This window comes from Anastrepha ludens, chromosome 4 (assembly GCF_028408465.1).
Source record: "Anastrepha ludens isolate Willacy chromosome 4, idAnaLude1.1, whole genome shotgun sequence".
Taxonomy (NCBI): domain Eukaryota; kingdom Metazoa; phylum Arthropoda; class Insecta; order Diptera; family Tephritidae; genus Anastrepha; species Anastrepha ludens.
Window position 1 is genome coordinate 73,938,533 of NC_071500.1, and position 21,609 is coordinate 73,960,141.

At 36.6% G+C, this 21,609-nt stretch overlaps 2 protein-coding genes across 3 annotated transcripts in view; one reads left to right on the top strand and one right to left on the bottom strand.

Moving 5' to 3' along the window:
* LOC128859814 (ribose-phosphate pyrophosphokinase 2) overlaps nucleotides 1-21,609 on the top strand; it is a 74,927-nt gene extending 53,318 nt beyond the window's left edge. For both annotated transcript variants that reach the window (XM_054096905.1, XM_054096906.1), the window contains 4 exons: nucleotides 4,312-4,436; nucleotides 11,166-11,364; nucleotides 21,131-21,265; nucleotides 21,325-21,609. In XM_054096905.1, coding sequence (XP_053952880.1) covers nucleotides 4,312-4,436; nucleotides 11,166-11,364; nucleotides 21,131-21,265; nucleotides 21,325-21,417 — 552 coding nt within the window. In that variant the 3' untranslated portion in view covers nucleotides 21,418-21,609. The remainder of the gene's footprint in view (nucleotides 1-4,311; nucleotides 4,437-11,165; nucleotides 11,365-21,130; nucleotides 21,266-21,324) is intronic.
* LOC128859815 (sperm flagellar protein 1) lies at nucleotides 3,107-4,266 on the bottom strand. Its single transcript, XM_054096907.1, has one exon. It carries the CDS (start codon nucleotides 4,159-4,161, stop codon nucleotides 3,445-3,447), a length of 717 nt encoding a protein of 238 aa, XP_053952882.1. The 5' UTR covers nucleotides 4,162-4,266; the 3' UTR covers nucleotides 3,107-3,444.

Sequence of the window (21,609 nt, forward strand, 5' to 3'; positions counted from 1 at the left end):
CGTTGTAGCCGTTGATAATACGACATTCCGTGCATTTATTGCGTCCTCTGGTGTCCCGCAGGGAAGTATTCTAGGAAAATATTTACGGTGATTAACAGTGCTAGTAACTCTGAAAAGTTGCAAACCGACTTACACAATGTCCGAACCTGGTGCTATTTAAATCGTTTGTTACTAAATATAAGCAAATGCTTTCACGTAAAATATGCTAAATCAAACAATACTTTGCATTTAATTGAAATTGAAATTTGAAAAGGTCGAGTCAAGGAGCACCAGGAGATTTGGTGGCTCCTAAAACACTCAGGCTAAAAAGCCCATTGTATTTAAAGCTGTGGAAAGGGGTTGATAGTCAAGGAGGGAAGGAGAAAAGTATCAGAGAAAGAGATAGGAAAGAAAAGAGACAGAGATAGTTAGTCCTGTGAGAATTTTCCAGATTCTTTGGCAAATCTGTTAATATCCTCCAGTTTTAGACAACGAATATTACTTATACTCATGACATCGGAACCCGAAACTCGTAGCCGTGCTCTAGCAAAGGCAGGACACTCACAGAGAAAATGCTCAGTGCTATCCGCCTCCTCCAAGCATGACAGGCACACTGGGTCCTCAATGATTCCAATGGTGGTGATATGCTGGCCCCATGGGCTGTGTCCTGTAATAATACCGACCATCCACCGAATATCTTTCCTTCTAAGTTTTAGTAGAAAGTTTGACAGTTTTCTGTTCGGACTTGTCACAAAACACTTAGCAGTTCTGCAGCGTTCTAGATCGGACCATCGTTCTTTATGCAGATTGCCTACATAATCGCTGATCCAATTCATAATTCCTGCGGAACTGATTCCGATTATTGGCTCTGGCCTTTTTGTGGGACCGCTGATCCACGGTGGACCAATCGTAATTTCGTTTCCTTGAACACCGGAGTGTCCTGGAACCCATATAAGTACAAGCCTGTTTTGTCTTGCGACAGAATTAAGCTTGTTCTTATATTCTTGAACAATCTTTGAGGTTTGCTTCGCGTTCTCCCGGGCCTTCAGTGCAGTCTGACTGTCACTGAAAACTTCAATCTGTTTCCCGCTCCATCTCCTCTCGATTATCTATTCGGCTACTTTCAGGATGACAAAAACTTCTGTTTGGAAAACAGTTGCCAGTTCCCCCATAGCATAGTGATACTTATTACTATCGTTTAAGTACCATCAGGCTCCAGACTCCTATTTCATTCTTGGACCCGTCGGTGAAGAAAATATCCGTCAAACCTCCTTGCATGCATTCTGAATTACTCCCATTGTTCACGCAATGGAAATGACATCAAATTTCCTTCCAAATGAATCTGTTGATATCAAGTCGTCTTTAGGTGCCAACAAACAGTAGGTGCCATACTTTGCATACTTGAAGAAATTAAAGGCTTAGGCGTAATTTCCGACTCTAAGCTGAATTTCACTAGCTATGTTAACCACGTCATAAGACGGTCATATTCATAATATATCGAAATATTCGTCTTCAAAATTTATATATTGTACAATTTTCGATCAGTAGCTCTTAAAAATTTCATAATATTTTTGTGAAAAATTTTATGCATGAGTCCTTTCTGCCAAGCTTTATCAAATGCTTTTGCAATGTCCAAGTATACAGCTACATAATACTTTTTGTCATTCTTATCGTTAAGTACTTCGTTGACAATCCTGTGGGTTGGTTGGACTTTTGAGTGTTGTCATCTAAATCCGAATTGATGGCTTGGTATCACTTTGGTTGTCAAAATTGGTTCTTGTCGATCAAACAATATTTTTTCGAACACTTTTGAAAGTATTGCCAATAAACTAATGTGCCGATATGAGGCAGTTTTGGTGACATCTTTTCTTGGTTTGGATATGGCGGTAATTTTAGCAAAATTCCATAGTCGTGAGAAGTATTTAGTCTCCAACATGCAGTTATATATTTCTTATGTTTAGTAGATTTAGTAGATCATATCCTGGAGCTTTTTTATCGTTTAGCTTTCTTATTTGATTTCTAATTTCACTTATGGTAGTCCTTCTTGTTTTGGTGAGCGGAATGTTTATTATGTTATCAGATTTAAAGTTAATGTTTTGATCATCCATTTCGCTTGTAAATGTGTCTAAGAAATATTTGGCTAGTGTATCAGCTTTTTCTTTACTAGTTTTTGCCCAAGTGCCGGTTATTGTTTTGATAGGAGGTGTATTTATTGCATGCCAATTTGTCTTATAATTTTGAAGTTTACTCTCCTTGTGTATTGTATTACTTACATTTAGCTCATTCGTCGCCTTGTAAAGTTTAGTTTTATCTACTGGATGTCTAGTGGTTTGCCATGTTTTTTCTTTTATTTTCTTTATACGAGTATGGTATTTTCAACGTTGGTGTAGAGGACGCAACTGCTTGTACAATATTACGCTATCCTTGAAATATACAATAGCGGAGTCTATTTCATTTTGAGTTTTCACTGATATATTTATTATGAGTTCTTCTTCCAATATTTGACGAGCATTAGTCCTATTCGTTATAAAATTATATAGGCTCAGAGATTCCTTTACTTCGGTAAGTCCAAGTAAGGTCATAATTAGTGAATAATGGTCTGAAGAAAGCTCTAAACAGGATTTTGTTGTCAGGCTTTCATAGGATATATTTTGAATAATGCAGAAGTTAATTAAGAAGGGTTTCTTTTTGATACCTTTTGGCCAGTGGGTTGGATCTAAGGTGCTAATAAATCGACTATTTTTTTGTCTAATGGCTTCAATTAATTGCTACTCCCAATTCCGAATGGTAGTCACGCTCCAATCCATTCGGCTATGGTGGCCACCGTGTTTTTATAAAACTTACTCAAATATTTGAAATCGGAAAATGATTTTCAACGAAATATAACAAAATAAAGCGTCAAAATGGAAAAAGTGTTGCCGGCCACAAAATGTTCATCAAAAGTTTAATTTTCACTGCAATTAAACATTTTGTTTGATAAAATTTGCACTTATATTTGTAAGAAAACAACATTAAGGCTGCCGAGTTGGTACTTAACCTTTAAAGGATGAACATTTAACTACTATTCTTTTTTGTTTAAATGTTCATTATTTTTTTATAAAAATATGATTCCTTATCCAACAAAAACCACATAAATCCATCTTTTAAATTTTATACAAAAGTTAGAAAAATTGTATTGTAAGATTTTTGATATGCTGTTTTAAAGCTTATTACAAAAACTGATCATATGTTGATGTGCAAAATTTCCTCGGGAAGCACTTTTCTGATAACTCCCATTTTCACTTCATAAGAAAAGTATTTGTTTTGTTTCTTTATCTTATGATTTTAATCTAATAAATTTGATGTAAAATATATTGTAACAACTACACTCGTAAGGTATGTGCATAAATATGCATGTTTTTATATTTTATACGTGCACCTTAATTTTGATGTCTTTATTTCTGAGAATTGTAATTTTGAAACACGCTAAAAATTAAAACTTTTGTTATTTGTTTCATTTTCAATATTATCTGAATTAGATGGCGAATTGGGATTAGAATTTTCTAAATTATGCTGCTTTAGCAAACTACGCATTGAGACCTTCGCAAGTTGAGCACAAAGTTCATCTATTCGCTCAGATTTAAGTTTCAATAAGTTTTCAAGATGAGCAATTTTTTGATTTGCGGCATTCAAATAAGAGTCTTTTGTCTGCAAGTCTCGAACAGATTGCTCGTAAACTGAATATAAAATCATTTTTTGTGGAACCTGGACAATTGCATCTCCGACCTTTTTATTAACATTTACTACAATAATGTCGTCGTTCTCCGACCAGGCTTGTTCTTGTTCGTCATTTTTATCATTTTTTTTTAAAAGGCGGTCATTCATTTTTATATCATAAAGCAGCGATTCTATTGCTCCGGGTATACCTTTGGCTAACTTGTGCAGCATATTCTTAGTTTGTTGAAGACCAATTTTTCCGAGAGCCTTAAAATTTAGCGTCTCCCAATTATTCAGCTTTAGTTGAGTATTGTTACGCGGAGGATAATTATGCAAATCTATTAATTTGGGATACAATTTCTTTAGTAAATTAGCAACGGGAACTGCATCAGAAAACTCTCTATGCAATTTATTTGGATTGATTTGTTGATCTGCTAGCCACTTTTTAAGATCTGAAAGTTGCTCATCGGTTAATCGTTTTGGCATTTTAATGGTGATATTTTCCTTTTTAGAATTTTTAAAATATATTTATGTAGTTTTAAGAATTGAAGAATTTTTGAATAAATTTTAAATGCCTTCTTTTCTAATGAATATTTATATTACAAGTGACTTTATTTATAATTCTTTTGCACCTAGGGTTTCTTCGATATTCCTGTGGACAACCTGTATGCAGAACCGGCCGTTTTGAAATGGATTAAAGAAAATATACCCGAGTGGAAGAATTCTATTATAGTATCACCAGATGCCGGAGGAGCAAAACGGTAAGCTTTCTCTAGAATGTACTTATATTATGTTTCCAGAGCACACTGCTATTGTAGCTGATTTCGATTCACCAACCACCTCGCAAGTAGTGAACAGTACATGCATTATTTTTGTTTTGAAAGTTCACAAAGAAAAAATGCTTAAAGAAAATTATTGTGTTCAAAGAAAAGTAAGTGAGACGAAAAACATCTAAAAATATATAAGTAGAGATGGACGATTAAATTTGGTAATAAATAGTAAAATATCGCTACTTAAATATGGTATGTACTATATACTTCGAAACACTCGTCTAAGCAAGTGGTTTGTTGCTTTCAGATACAATTTTTTCAGTCTGTGACAAGCGATACTAGCAAAGAAGTGGTGAATCGAAAGCTCATCGAAATTCAATGCCAATCCATCAATTTTATTTTTGACTAATATTTTTATTAAATAAAAATCTTGATTTGGACCTATACGTGCTCATTGCTTGTCTGTTTGTATACTGCAGCTGGTTACTAGTTCACAAGTGTCAAATATGATTGATATATGACACCATTTGCAAGAATTATAAATCTAGCTTTTGTTTGGTTGTCTTTTTCGAAAAAAATTGGAAAACTCTTAAAACAGAGTCTTTGTCACTTTTAGGCGGAAATTTCGTATGCCGTAGTATTTTAATTATCAAATCAGCGGAAAGGCCTTAAATAACGGTTTCTTTTTTATGCACAATGTAATTTTCGACAATTAAGTTCCGACAAATGGGGGAGCAATTATTCGATGTTTTTTCCCAGAATAGCTATGATCTAATGGGGGGGATCATAGTGAACCATCTCCGTGGGAACCTGCAGAGCAAACTGATCTTTAAGGTGATGCAAAACGTGGATTTTTAAGGACATGTCGGCGTTTACTCGTATGCGAGCATATGAAAAAAATATAAGTTTTCCAATCTTCAGAATGATTCTTTATAACGGCCGTAATGGATTTCCAGACAATAAGTTCGTGCTCGGTTGATAGTGTGTCAAACTCTTTTTCAGCACTATTTGAGTTGAAATTAAATTCGCATAATTATGATGAACACTGACAAACTGTATAATATTTGAGATGGCGGAACACTTTTGTAAATCGTCATCAATAAATTGTCGTTAATTTGGCAAGTTTTTTCGCTTTTGCGGTGCATCACACTGCACGCAAATATGCATACGTATGTACATACGTACACAGTTATATGTATGTATATACTCCCTTTGAAGTGAGAAGTACAGTGGGATGTTTGATTTTTTTATGATGTACATATATAAAAAAATTAAGCAAGATTTGCGATTTCGTTAGTTCTGTGGTAACATTTTGGATATTTTTCCTAAAATTTTTAACAATTTGCCGACACTTAAACTTCTGTTTGAGCTAATACTCAATGGTTCGTTACTTTTTCCGTTCTGATCAATTTTCAGATATTCTTTATCATTTTCGTTTACTGACAAATTTCCAGATCCTTTTTCATTTTAACATAAACGACAGGCTAGAGCAACGAACTCAATGATTTGGTATTATATTTCTGGCCAAGAATATTTTTTTCAAACACTTTTGAAAGATGCGCGAGAGACTGATGGAGCGAGTGTATTGTTTTATTGGTTTTTACCCAAGTTCCGCGTTGTGTTTTGATGGGAGGTTTAATTGTCGAAAATAATTCCAGTGCTTTTTATTATTGTATAGTCCTGTAAAAGTTTTTTCGTGCAGAATTCCAACTATTGCCATTAGAAGGGAAATCGCACAGGTTTTTCCATGTAGAAGGCTTCATGAGAGAGAAAGACGCTGAAACATACCTTGACTTTGCTCGAATTTTAGCACTATTTTATTCCGCATTAGTTTGTGCTAAGATCGCACAGCATAACTACCAAGTTACGCGTAATTTTTGATGCTTCAAGTCGCACATCAACTCAAGTTGGATTGAATGATAAGTTGATTGTCGGACGGACTGATCGTTCAATAGCAGCTTCTTTCGATACTTCACCGTTTCCGATTTCACAAATAATAGCCAAATCTTAGCGCTCGAAGACAACAGGAACTTTCAGCTGATAGTGTGGAGACTGGATCCATGGGAACATTTGCAAATTTTTCGACTAAATACCGTGACAGGCTCTGCGCCTGCACCATTTCTTGCTACACAGTGTCGGCAAATGCTAAGCGATACATATAAAACTGAATATCCACTCGGTGCAAAAGACATTCAAAATGACGTTCACATCGTCAACCTAATAACAGTAGCCGACTGTATAACAAACTCCATCCAGATATAACAGAAAATAAATACAAATACAGTACAATCGTGATAGTCCCACATTTCTTAATCCGACACGTTCGGTAATCCGACAACCTCATAACGTCTATGGATGCAATTGGCATTATTTTATTTTGATCAGTCGTAGCAGAGCAGCAGAGGGGGATTGTGTTTTGTTTCCCGGTCACAACGTATTTGTCATTAGATTTGAACGACGCCAGTTCTCTCGCGATTTCTGACGGTGTTGATGTGATTTTTTTCTGTCTTTTCGTGTCATTAAATGGAACCTTCGGTAGTCCGGAATATTTGATAATCCGACAACGACTCGGTCCCGTATGTGTCGGACTATCACGATTGGACTGTACAAATAAGCTGCGAATAGAGTCGAGTACCAGCTGCCAAATTCATGGTTTTTCGACGCTTCATCCGGAGCGTACGGCAGCTGCATATATGTACATATTTTCTTAGCCAATCCGCTAGTGGTAGGAAATGTACGCTGCTTAGAGCTCTTGAGCCAAATTATGGACGAGGATTTCGGCAATGTTGAGTCAACAGTTTTGTATTGGATCAAAATGCGGCATCGGATCAAGTGGTTTGCAGACTTTCGTCGCAAATATAGTGTCCGAAATCCAACAGCGGACCCAAATTATATCGTGGCATCATATGCCCACAAAACAAAATCCAGCGGACGAAGTGTCTCGGAATTGTAACGTGGACAAATTGAGTAATTAAATATGGTTTAGTGGCCCACAGTTAGTCCTGGAAGACTCGGCTGCATTGGCCACGAAATATCAGTTTTCGACTCTCTCCATAACAAGAAGCACTTGAAAAGAAGAAGAACGCAATTGCATTATTAACAATATGCGGGGAAGATTATTGCGGGCCCAATCAACCTTGAAACTGTTGGTTTTGCTTCAAGGGCAGTTCACCTAGAACTGCTGATAATTTTATTTTTGGCGTCAAAAGATTCATTGGACACCGGTTGGTGCCAGGATATGCGACAACGCGACGAACTTTGTCGTTGCAAGGGCGTCCCACTTAGGCAATCTGTGAGAAGCAGCGATGAGGTTGGCGAAATGTCTGTCGTTGCGCGGCGCACGCTACCCGTTGTTAACCTCTGAAGGAATCGCAACGCCTCTTGTTGAGGTAGAGGCGATATTGAACTCACGATCACTCGCACCACTCAGGAACAAGGCGCTAACAGTCCAACCAAGCTAACTCTTCTTCGTCCACGAAAACAACGTGCCATCGCAGTTGTGGGTATTATAACCACAACTATTGCCAGAGAGGACAGCAAAATTCGTGTCGCAGACGCCGCCACTAAGTTCGGAAAAGTAAAATGGCCTATCCACAAACTCGCTGTGCTGCAGGTGGAAAGCAAAAATTGAAGTATATTGAGTCTTTCAAGATGGCCGATGTCAACACAGATGCTGGAAAATAGTGAATTAAAATTGAATTAAACTTAAAAAAACCTAGATAAGTAAATGTATTAATTAGTACTTGCATTTTTGAAAAGATACCTCGGTTTGTATGTGTTTGTGTTTGGTTGTATCGAGACAATGTTGTCATTGATATTTTTGCTTACACCTGTTTCACACATCCGCGTTATCAGTTACAATTTTTAATCGTATAATAAACCAAAGCCAAAAACCAACAAATGCAAATATAATTAACATAATTCAACATTGTTTTTAAGCTATTTTAACAAAAATTAAAATTTTTCCAAGTTTATTTAGTAAATGATTTCGAAATGTACTGTTGGCAACACTGTGTGTGAGAGAGCAATCAGCTGACGCGGTTCTACGGGAATTTTCAAAAATCCTGCAGTAAAATCTACGATACGGAAGGGAAGTAATTTTTCATTTACATGGGGCTCTTATTAGTTTGATCGTAGCAGCTGACAGGGAACTACGTTTACGTCGGTGACTGTTTGCAGCATGACTCTTGCTTCACAACACACAGCACAAAAACAGCGAACTTCAACATTCGTGCCTACCAAAAATCCCACATATAACCGTTAAACGAAGCAACAAATAAAAACTGACACTGTTTTGTGGCGAAAATAAATTATTAAATTTGGTGGGCGCAAAATTCTCGAATACTGCCTGGAAGCGAGATTAGGAAAGGACAATTCCGTTTTAACAATCCAAGTGTTTTCTTTATTATTTTAGATTCTTATATGTACTAGTTTGGGAAATAAGAAATCCATTATTTCTTGGTAGATGAGATGGCTGTACTGAGCGATATCTCATAAAATATCGATCAAACAATTTAAAATTTATGCTCGTTGTCAAGGTGATATTTCACACAAAACAAGTTTTTGTTGTTTTTTGTTTGCTCCATTCAGTTGTGAGTTACAGGGTGTTAGCAATGAAAGTCAACAAAGAAAAAATTCGATACTTTTTACAGTATTTCTTTGATAAAGGCGAAAATGCAAGCAGGCTGGTCATATTGTTAATGGTGTCGATATTGTAACTGCTAATTACATGCTATTTTGGTTTCTTCGATTCAGTTCAGGTGTTTTTGATGTTAAACAAAACGATAAAATCACAGAAATAATGGAAGATAGAATTCAGTTTCTTATATCCGAGTCGTAAAAACACATTTCGGTGCATTGAAAATCGAATTATATTTCTGAACAAAATGAAAAAACTTAACCGCGTTATAAACAGTGTCATATAAATCCATATTTTGTCGAGTTTAGAAGGTTATACAGCTGGGTCAATCAACTAGCCATATGGCTCAATTTAAAGTGTACTATATTCTTTTAAATTGTACCTATGCTCTCTATGACACATCCGTTTAAATCATAGGTATACGTGGAATAAACGCTGTTTTACACTGTATATAATACATTCTAAAACACTGCTATGCAATTTTTGTATTAGCATTCGAATGTCATTACAAAATGCGGGTGGTCGAATGCCATTTTTAAGTTGATGTGTATTAGGTGGTACTCCAGCTGGGTTTAATGAATTTAAAAATTCGGAAGGATAGTGCAAAATATCTTCGAGGTGAAGTACAGTATCTATAGAAGAGTCTACTTTAATTTCTCCGCCAAATTTCTATAACGCAATGTTTTTTATTTCATCAACAGTAGCATTATTTAGTGAAACTATTGTTCAGGCGGCCGCCGTAGCCGAATGGGTTGATGCGTGACTACCATTCGGCATTCACAGAGAGAGAACGTAGGTTCTAATCTCGATGAAACACCAAAATTAAGAATACGTTTTTTCTAATAGCGGTCGCCCCTCGACAGGCAATGGCAAACCTCCGAGTGTATTTATGCCATGAAAAAACTCCTCATAAAAATATCTGCCGTTCGGAGTCGGCTTGAAACTGTAGGCCCCTCCATTTGTGGAACAACATCAAGACGCACACCACAAATAGGAGGAGGAGCTCGGCCAAACACCCAAAAAGGGTGTACCCGCCAATTATATATAATATATAATATATATATAAATATATATTGTTCACTCGCACATCCATTTATACAGTTTCGTTATATTTACAATATGGAGATATTTAGTATGTATGTACTTCACAAATTAAATAGTTTAATGGTGTGCATACTATACACCGCTTTACCAATTCTGGAATCTACGCACAGTTTGTCAAGGAATTGTTTTGACATCTGCCATACTATGTTAATCTAGTGAAATTCAAATATATTGCTTGAGAAAATTTGTATTTTTGCAAGGTTTCTTTCAATCTTATTTTTTTTTATTTTGTCGGGTCATCTGGCCATCTGGTCCGGGGGAATCGGATGGCAAATCTAATGGCGGCTTCATTCACTACATATCTGGCAAGATACCATTCACGCCGAGAAGTGTAGCTACTCTGACAACAGCCTCTTTAGTTAAAGGCGAATGTACGAATGTACATAATTATTTAGAAGAATTTTTAGTGCGTCATCTGGAACCGAAGACTAAATATGATAGTAAGTAACCTTACCGACTTTAGGGACTTATACAAAATTAGAAAAATTTTTTGCAGTTACTGGCTATAATATAATATAAAGTTAATGCTGTTTTCGGCCGCCGTAGCCGAATGGGTTGGTGCGTGACTACCATTCGCAATTCACAGAGAGAACGTCGGTTCGAATCTCGGTGAAACCTCAAAATTAAGAAAAAGTTTTTTCTAATAGCGGTCGCCCCTCGGCAGGCAATGGCAAAACCTCCGAGTGTATTTCTGCCATGAAAAAGTTCCTCATAAAAAAAAACCGTTCGGAGTCGGCTTGAAACTGTAGGTCCCTCCATTTGTGGAACAACATCAAGACGCACACCACAAATAGGAGGAGGAGCGCGGCCAAACACCCAAAAAGGGTATACGCGCCAATTATATATATATATATAATGCTGTTTTCGGAATTTGGAAGCATGCTTTGTTGTTACAAACTTAAAATTTTATTTGTTTAAGACTGTCAGTTAGAATTGAATGTTGTTAAAGTAATATATAAAAATGTACTTTTTTTCAGCGTTACATCCATTGCAGATCGGCTTAATGTTGAATTTGCGCTTATCCATAAAGAAAGAAAAAAGGCTAACGAAGTTGCATCTATGGTACTTGTTGGGGATGTAAAAGACAAAATTGCTATTTTGGTAGACGATATGGCGGACACTTGTGGTACTATTGTTCATGCTGCTGACCGTTTGGTTGAGGCAGGCGCACTCAAGGCAAGTGTTATGTCTGTGACATATTTCTGTTATATTATTTAAATTTAATTAGTTATAAATAAGTTATTGGAAATAACTCAAAGGCTATAAAAGGCATTAATGCGAACCAACTCTGTTTTTTATTACACTTTGTTCGCTGATGGCAATTGGCAATATCAAGACATACCGATCATTAAGGTATACTGAAGTTTGCAGAAGCGTATTATGATACAAAGTTTTAATATGTATGTAAACATTATTGTATGTACACTGTATTGAAAAAAGACTGGCATGCTATTTTAGCTCAACTTTGGCTTTACAAATATAAAAAATAATAATAACGATTAAGAAGCAATTATTGAAAACATTGAACGAATTTTGCCTGTGGGGCGCTCTCCTCCCGAAGAAAAGCATCGCTCTCCAGCACAAAAACCACTAACAAGTGCCAACTGTTGTGCTCTCGGCAAAAGAAACAACAAATAAGTCATTAGCTGTACTACTCTTCTTTCGTGGATGAGCAATGCCGAACTCCAATTGGCTGAATAAACATTCCTCATCCCGCCAGTTGCGTGGTAGCTCTCACAAGCGCAACAACAAAGACAACTGTTACAAGCAAAACTGCTCCTACAGTCTCTTAAATTTAAATTTAATAATTAATTGTAAATATTTAACTGATGCGCGAAACAAACTTCCGAATTGTGTTTTTGAGCTTAAGGTCCTGCAAAACAATGAAGTAAAAATGCAACCCAAAGAGTCATACCACAACAAAAAAATATCTAAATTTCGGGATTTAAAGTAGTTCTGAGGAATCCGCACAATCCCACAGATAAAGAAGAAATTATAAAGTTCACAATATCACACAGAACAACATCAAGACACACGCCACAAATAGAAGCAGCTCGGCCAAACTCCTTCAAAAGTGACTTGAGACGTTCTTCATTGAATTCAGAAGGCCTTCGGCTGCGGGGCGTTTCATCGAAGTCAAAGTCACCATTTTTGATCTTTGCAAACCATTTTTATGCTGTAGACACGCCTATGACACCTTCTCCGTACACGTCGCAAATGTCCTGGGCTGCTTCGCCAGCTTTTTGACCTCGATGAAAAGGAAAGAGGACCAGGTGTCGGAAATGTTTATTTTAGCCTCCTGGGCATTCCATTTCTAAGCCTTAATACTAATAAAAAATTAAATAATTCAAAAATGCAATTAACATACGAGAGCGGTTCAATAAGTAGCCGTGTTTAATGACAGAAGGCGTTCCTGAGGGAGTTGGTGTTAGCATCGTGTGCTGCAACGGCAAAATAAATTTCAGACTGATCGATAGATTAGTTAGGATTTGGCAGCTATTCCAGTAAGACAAGACATGTTTCGTGATTATCGCTAAGATGGAAAAATAGCATTGGGACGCTTCGCCATCTATGACCACAGTTAGATATTTAAACGTCGGCGAACATCCGTTTTTGAAGAGGAGCGACCAGGACGGCCGTCAGACATGGTTAGTGAGGAAATCGTTCAAAAAGTCCATTACATGATTCTCGCTGATCGATGAACGAAAGTACGCGAAGTAACAGAGATCATAGCTGTGTCGACCGGAACGGCAATTAATATTTTACATGATAAGTTGGCTATGAAAAAATTGTCGGCACGATGGGTGCTGCGGTTGCTCACAAGCAACAACAAGCGGATACGGCTGTTAACTTCGAAGCAGTTTATGAAGCAATTTAAGAAAGATGGGAAGTAATCTTTGCGTCGAGTTGTCACCGTTGATGAAACCTGGGCTCATCATTACACACCAGTAACTAAGCAACAATCAAAAGAATTGATTTCTCCAGGTGAATCTGCTCCAAAGAAAGCGGAAGGCCAGTTTCATCAGCCGGAAAGGTCAGGGAGACGATATTTTAGGATGCGAACAGCGTCATCCTCATGGATTTTTTAGAAAACGCAAGAACGATCACTGGACAATACTACAGTGAGCTATTGGACCGCTTTCACAAAAAATTTAAGGATATACGGCCGCATTTGGTGAAAAAGAAGGTACTGTTTCACCACGATAACGCACCAGCACATTAATACGGAGTTGTCACCGTCAAACTGCATGAATTGCTGCCGCACCCCCCGCATTCACCCGATCTGGCTCTCGCGACTTTTTCTTGTTCCCTAACTTGAAAAAATGGCTCGCGGGGAAAAAATTTAGTTCAAATGAGGAAATCATTACCGAGACTGAGGCGTACTTTGAAGAGTTCTACAAATCCAATTTTTTGGAGGGGTTAAAAATTGGCCGGATCGTTAGGAGAAGTGGATCTTTCTAAAAGGGGACTATGTTGAAAAATAAAAAAAATTTATTTTGAAAACTGGTGTTTTCATTTCTAACATGAGTACTCATTGAACCCCCTCGTAGTTTTTTAGAGCAGGAAGAATTCTATGAAATGAATACTTACGCTTTGCCAAACAGCAAACAAATCGTTTTAAAATAAAAGAAAATATAAAAACGATATGAACATATTCCCCAACCTAATAGTTATTAACTTAGCTAAGTAGACTACACTTTATGAGCTGTGTTAGATACTATGAAGTTTTCATTTTCTGGAGTTACGTAAAATCCAATTATATTATTGCTTTGGGAGCCTTCTGTGTGCTTAAAGGTGCAATCTTTGGGTTCATTTTGTATATATGTATGCAAATGCTTGTTGAGATAGCGGGTGCTTCGAATTTTTTGTATTTTCAGAGCTCATTGCTTTCTGGAACCGCCATGGAGGGATGTGGCTCAGAATAGATGCTTTCCATTTCAATTCAACCGGGCTATTCGGGACATGTTCTTCGATTTCGATGTAACTCCAATATGTTGCTTTCTGGTCAAAATAATTAGACATGTATTTTTTTGTTCGCCAGAAAATTTTTTTTTCAAGATTTATCGGCAATTTTGTTTTTCGGCTCAAAATCTATTTTTTAATTATATAAGAAAAAAATTTGTTAGTTGCTCATAACTTAGTCAAAAATGAACCGATTTTAATGATTCTGGTTTCAAAATGTTCGTCATTACTTGCACGAGCGACTTCATGTACAAACAAACAAATTGTGAATTTATTGCACTGATTTTGAATTACTAATTATGGGCCAAAAAAATTGCTTAAATAGGTATGGTGTCGAAGTTTTGAATTTGCGTAATATCGTCCTTTCTGCCGGAGTCTGTTCAGTAAACAGCGATGCATGCGTATTTAAAGAATGCGATGAATGCCCGGGAGTCAATGTAATAGGTGAAAAAATTACCGATTATTTTCAAGACGAAGTACAAGAAGACTTTCGCTGTGTGGGAAGGTAATGATCTCATCAAAAAGACAACTTCAATAGAAATCTTTATCAAAACATTGTCTCAATGTACTTTAAAAGTAAATACTCTCCTTCAGTGCAAAAAAAAAATCAACAAAATGGAATAGCACAAGAACAAGAACTCTCAAAACAAAATTCATCTCATTTAATATTACACATAGATTTTGCAGGAAATTAGTCGGTGATTGTTAAAAATGAAGTACAGTCGTACCACTGGAAATCGAAACAAGTTTACATTTTCATTGCAGTATGCTATTTTGGCCAAAGCACCGAAAGCTATGTCGTCATTAGTGATGATTTAACTCATGATTCAGCGCATGCATTGTTGGCAATTGACAAAATTTTACATGATTTGAAGAAAAGATTTCCGAAAATTATAACGCGGAGTATGACAATAATTTCTGATGGAGCGACTAGTCATTTTAAGAATCGATTCCAATTTCATGAATTCAAAACATCGAAGCTTCAAATGAAATGGTTGTTTTCTGAGGACACGGCAAAGGGGCGTGCGATGGCATAGGGGGGCTAGTAAAACACTTTGGAACGACGCACAATCGAAGTGCTGATGAAACAGTATATTCAGTCTGCAGAGACATTCATTGAAATCGTTCAAAAAAAAACTCCGAATATAAAACATCTTATTATACCAAATGAAGAATTAGAGAGTTTTCGGATTGAAAAAAAAGAAAACATCTGGAAGAAAGTACCAGCATGGAAAAGTATTCGGGGAAACTCATATGTGGAAAAATGAAATTGGAAGAAACAAAAAAAAAAAAAATAAAGTGTACTTGGCAAGAACTTGCGAACATATGTGGAAAATTGCCAAATAACAGCCATGGTTTAGTTAAAGTTGAGACTCAAGTGATTTAGTAAATTACATATATGTATGACCGACTTAGGTTAAGATTCTTTATAGACATTAAATGGTAAAGTAAGCAATATAAAAACAATATGTTTCTTGTTTGTAATGATTTTTCTCTGTACACTTATTGTACATAAAGTGGAAAATATTCCTCTTCGATGACTTATGTAGATGAAATATTTTTAACAATACAGCATCTTAGAATAAAAAAAACTATAAAACAGTACTGTACTTTGTTATATCACACAATATGAACAGTTCGAGTCGATATTCACCGACCACTTCACGTTTGTGCCGAAAAAAGAGGTGTTTCACTCAAAACTTTATTACTCAAAAATAACTCATTTTAGCTACTAGGCATGCAGCTCAATTAAAGTTTGAGATGTTTTTTTGATTTGGAAAAAGTTATATAAAAAAAAAATACACTTTTTGAAATATTGAATTTTGAAAAAATTTAAATTTTTTTTCTTTTTTGCAAAATAAAAAATTTTCAACTACTTTTTTGCTATTGTTTGGTTCATTTTTGACTAAGTTATGAGCAATTAAAAAAAAATTTTCTTATATAATTAAAAAAAAATAGATTTTGAGCCGTAAAACAAAATTGCCGATAAATCTTGAAAAAAAAAATTTTTCAGGCGAACAAAAAAATACATGTCTCATTATTTTGACCAGAAACAACATATTTGAGTTACATCGAAATCGAAGAGCATGCCCCGAATAGCCCGGTCGAATTTAGTGTTAAATATTCAAGGTTAAGTTTTTCGTTTTGGAGAACTGCTCTACTAACTGCTGAGGAGACTCTTATACCTTATGTTTTCTAGGTTTGAGCAATTTTGAAGTGGGGGCTGTCCATAAGTTCTCTTTATTAAATTTATTTGTGATATGGTCCCTTTTTGCTTCTATTGAGAGAATTTTAGCTTCATAAAGCATATTAATTATTAATCGTTGTCGTTGTCGTAATAGTCGTTCTAAATGCTCTTAGTGCGGTTCTTATAGCTGCGTTCAGGATCGTTTTTAACTTATGTAGTATTCTCTTGGTTGGTTTCATGTGTAGAAGTCCACGCAAGTGGGGAAAGTGACTGATCGCCATTCACGTGGGAGTGGCCAGGGTGAATCTTCTGCATATGGTTCAAGTAGCTCACAACGTCCGGGACTAGCCCACGTATCCTCTGGGTAGCTTTCGACCACCCTTTCGGGAGTGAGCTAACGTGAGAAGGCGAAGCATTCCTGGATAACTGGTTAAGCGCTGGGTTTGGGACCCGCCACTTAAAAATCCCCCCCCCCCCAATGAAAACAGCAACAAAGCCTCGGATGAGAACTACCTTTACTGATGACGACCCCTGCAAACGCAATAAGGAATACGATTTGAGGGCATGCATCTGGAATGTCCGGTCCCTTAATGGGGATGGTGCCTCTGCCCGGCTGGTTGATGTCCTCGTGAGAGTAAAAGCTGACATCACTGCCATTCAGGAAATGCGATCGGATTCCGGCGAGCCCGAAACAACAGTTGGTACGACGAGAAATATAATGCTGCTGCAGAAAGAAAGGATGCCGCCTATAGAGCCACGCTGCGATCGGGAGCAACGCGAGCCGTTTGGGACCGATACAGAGAGCTAAAAAAGGAAGAGAGACGTATTATTCGAAAGAAGAAACGAGATGATATTGACATCATCGGCCTTAACAACCGTGCTGTTAGTTCCACTCGCATATCGGCACTCACGTCACTGTTGACAGTTATAATTTCGAGGATGTAAAAGACTCTGTGTATTTAGGAACCAGCAATAACACCGATATCAATGTCAGCCTTGAAATCCTACGTAGAATCTCTCTTCCCAACAAGTGCTACTTTGGACTAAGTAGGCAACTGAGCAGTAAAGTCCTCTCTCGACGAACAAAACTAACACTCTACAAGACTCTCATCATGCCCGTCCTAACGTATGGCGCAGAAGCTTGGACGATGACAACATCCGATGAAGCGACGCTTGGAGTGCTCGAGAGAAAGATTCCGCGTAAGATTTTTGGATCTTTGCACGTTGGCAACGGCGAATATCGCAGACGATGGAACGATGAGCTGCATGAGCTTTACGACGACATAGGCATAGCGCAGCGAATAAAGATACAGCGGCTACGTTAGCTGGGTCATGTCGTCCGAATGGATATAAACGCTCCGGCTTTGAAAGTATTCGATGCGGTACCAGCTGGTGGTAGCAGAGGAAGAGGAAGGCCTCCTCTGCGTTGGAAAGATCAGGTGGAGAAGGACTTGGCTTCACTAGGTGTGTCCAACTGGCGAAGGTTAGCACGTGAAAGAAACGACTGGCGCGCTTTGCGTAATCGGTTATCGCGGCAATTAAAAAGAAGAAGTATTAAGATAAGAGTAACTGAATTGCAATTGAATTTGTAGTTAGAGAGACACTTGATAATATTAAGGCTCTGTGAAAGATCTTATTGTAGAAGTGCTATGTGCGCATTCTAATCATAATATTTATTGCAAATAATTATTAGTATAATTAAATTATCTACTTTATTTATGTGAACGCTGTTGCAGTGGACAGGGCCTAATAAAGAAAGAACGTTTTTTTTTTCAAAATTAATTTTATTGATCAACTTAGTTTTCATCAAGAACAATGTAATCATTCCAGCACCGCTCTGACAATTCAATACCACTTTTGTAGAACGATTATCTTTTGCCTCAAAACAAGCCTCAGTTTCAGCGACAACCCCTTCATTCGAACGAAATTTCTCACCGGCGACCATCTTTTTTAGGTCTGCTGAGAGCCAAACCTGGCGAATGTAGGAACAATTCGAAATTCCATTTTACGATTGTTTTGATTGACTTGTGACGTTATTGTTTTTGATCAACAGAGTGCAAACGGTCACCCGCTTTCTCATAGTCAACTGCTCGTGCAATATAAAGCCAACACGTTCTTTTGATATCTTTACGATGTTAGCTAACTGACGCAACTTCGATTCTCGATCATTCAAAACGAGTTTGTAGATTTTATTTTATTTTTTGTCTGGTGTTACCGCCTGATTTGGACGTCCACCATCGGTGTCTCTACGACCACATTTGGAGTCAGTAAACCATCGTTTTATTGTTGTTTCTGATGGAGCTGTGTACCAATAATACTTTTCAAGAAGCAATGTAAAATTAAAGCACGAAATTCTTTTTGATCCATTGCTTTGAAAATAACAAAAGTAGTGTCACTCTTAGCACAATAACTCACGAACTATTGAATAGAATATGATGAAATTTTAACAGCTGTCTTGTCCATCTATGTCTTGTATATGGTATGTAGGTGTTTGCATTTTGGTATAGAAAGTGAAGCACCAGAGTAGTTACAACTGGAGGTAATGTCTTCTGCGCATAAGCGCAGAATGTGATTTCTTTATAGGAGGAAATTGTGGTTTGCTATATGTTGTTGAGAATATAATTGCTGAAATGGGGGAATCTTGCGATATTCTGTTTTGAAGTGGGTAAGGTTCGGAAAGGACATTATCTATTCTAACTTTGATTTTCCTATAGGTCATAGAATTACTTATATGCATAGTTGCAAATTCGTGGTTCGAGTTAAGAGATACATTTTTTTCACTTGAAATAAAGTCGGGAAGTTATCGCTAGATGAGTTAGACCAGTGCAAGCAAAGTTCATCTGCTACTTGTTTACGATCAGTAATGTTGAAAAAGTGTGGGTTGAGACCCTTCTGGCAGTGAATCCCGTGTTTTGTTTTATAAGCATTAATATGTTTTTTTTTTTTGTTGGAGTGCTGGGATTGATATATACATATATATTGTAATTGACGCTTGGGTGTTTGGTCGAGCTCATCCTCCTATTTGTGGCGTGCTACTTGATTTTGTTTTACAAATGGAGCGACCTACAGTTTTAAGCCGACTCCAAACGGCAGATATTTTTTTAATGAGAAGTTTTTCCATGACTTAATTATATCTAATTATATATAGGGTGTTTTTTAAGAGCTTGAGAACTTAAAATGATAATACAAAACAGAAATACAGTGCACTCGCGATAACTCGAACTAATTAAAACAGGCGCTGTTCGATTTATCGAATTTGTTCGACTTATCAATTGAGTGTGCCATGTTAAAAAAACAGTCATCGATATCGATTTTTCGATCGATTGTTGAAAATGGAAGCCAGTAGAAAATTTTTGTAGTATAGTTTCGTTATACGAATTACATTTTGGTCCATTGGCTGGATCAATGGTGTTACATTCGGCGGCATAAACATAGTTAAAATTAAACCATCCTCGGAGTTTAATTCGATTTCGTTGGGATGTGATGGGGCATTATCAATTAGAAGAAGAGCCTTCTCAGGTAGTCCCCCATCTTTCAAATATTTTCTTACCTAAACATTAAAGTCATTTAACTTGGTTAAAAAAATTGTTTTAATGAATCTGGATTTTACCTGAGCCACGAACGAATTATGAAACCAGTCTTTGAAAATCGCCGAAGTCATCCAGGCTGATTTGGAATTTTTGTACTCCACCGGACAGTTAAAATTTTAGAAAACACGAGGATTTCTTGCTTTGTCAATAACGAGAAGTTTAAGCTTATGGTTGCCGGTAGCGTTAGTGCAAGCCATAAATTGCCTTATCTTTCTTTTTTATAAGAGTTATGGTGGACTTGGCTACCCCATATTCCTTCGCTAGAGAAGTAACACTACGTCCACGTTTAATTTTGTTAAGGACTTCAGCCCTCTCTTTTAATGTTAAACACTTCAACCTTTTACGATCCATTACTCACGTGCACTGATACACTACAAATGACAAATTTAAAGCAATTTGGTCAATGCAAGATGTTGTTCCCAGAAAACTAACGGGATATTAACGCCGAAATATTCATATGGACTATACACTAGTATACATATAATTTATATACATATACTATTACATATGAATCTATGTACAAAATGTACATGTTTGAAAAGAATGTGTGTACAAATAAATTTGTTTTTTTGTTCGAGTTATAGCGCTTTTTTATTGTTCGAGTTACAAAGAAGTCAATAGGGGAAAAAATGTGTTCGAGTTAGCACGTCGTTCGACTTAGCGGATATTCGAGTTACCGCGAGTGCACTGTATTGTTGAAAGAATTTTTTTATTATAATCTGGTAGATAATTTCATAGCATTTATTTGAACTTGATATCCGGAATATGGTCGCCTCGGCTTCGAATTACATGGTCCATGTCATCAAATGTTTAGCTCATTAATATTCGAAACACAAATTCAATGACTCGATAGTGCTCGCATTTCACCGTAACGGCGGCTCCTTCCTCATTTCGAAAAAAAAACAAGGACCGACGATGCCGACAACAGCGTGTAAACTTCACGTAAAATGAACGAAGGGCTCTATGAACAAATTCATTCAAAGTAAATTTCCACAATTTGGAAGCCTTGTTCTGTGCAGCTAAAACAAATACCCATTTATATCATATACATACATACATATTTATATATATATATATACTCGTATATAAGTAATTATGTACGTCGATATTTTAGAAATTAACTGGTGTTTAATTCAAGTTGTATTTTCTCTTTGTTCTCTAGTCATACATACAATATTTATAAATATCCTTGTACTTATAGGTATATGCCATATTAACTCATGGTATTTTTTCGGGGCCAGCGATTTCTCGCATCAACAATGCTTGTTTCGAGGCGGTTGTTGTTACTAATACCATACCGCAGGACGGACATATGAGAGACTGTCCCAAAATCCAGGTTTGGTGTAATCTTTCTTAAGTATAAAAGCTGAAATTTACTTTGTTATTACCTTTCAGTGTATTGATGTATCGATGATGTTTGCTGAAGCTGTTAGGAGGACACATAATGGCGAAAGTGTTTCTTATCTATTTTCAAATGTTCCGTATTAAAGTTAAATCGTACATTGCGATTTAGATATATTGTAACTATGTTTAACGATTTAAATATGTTTTTTGTTGCAGCATATTTTTTATAAAAGAAACATTGCAATTATGGAAGCAAACTTATATCCAACTCTAACTGTTCAGAAAACAGCAAATAAAATATAAATAGACTTTAGAATTTACCTCAGGCCATAAAAA

Coding starts and splice junctions, on each gene's coding strand:
- LOC128859815 (XM_054096907.1), bottom strand. CDS start 4,161: ATGCCAAAACGATTAACCGATGAGCAACTTTCAGATCTTAAAAAGTGG.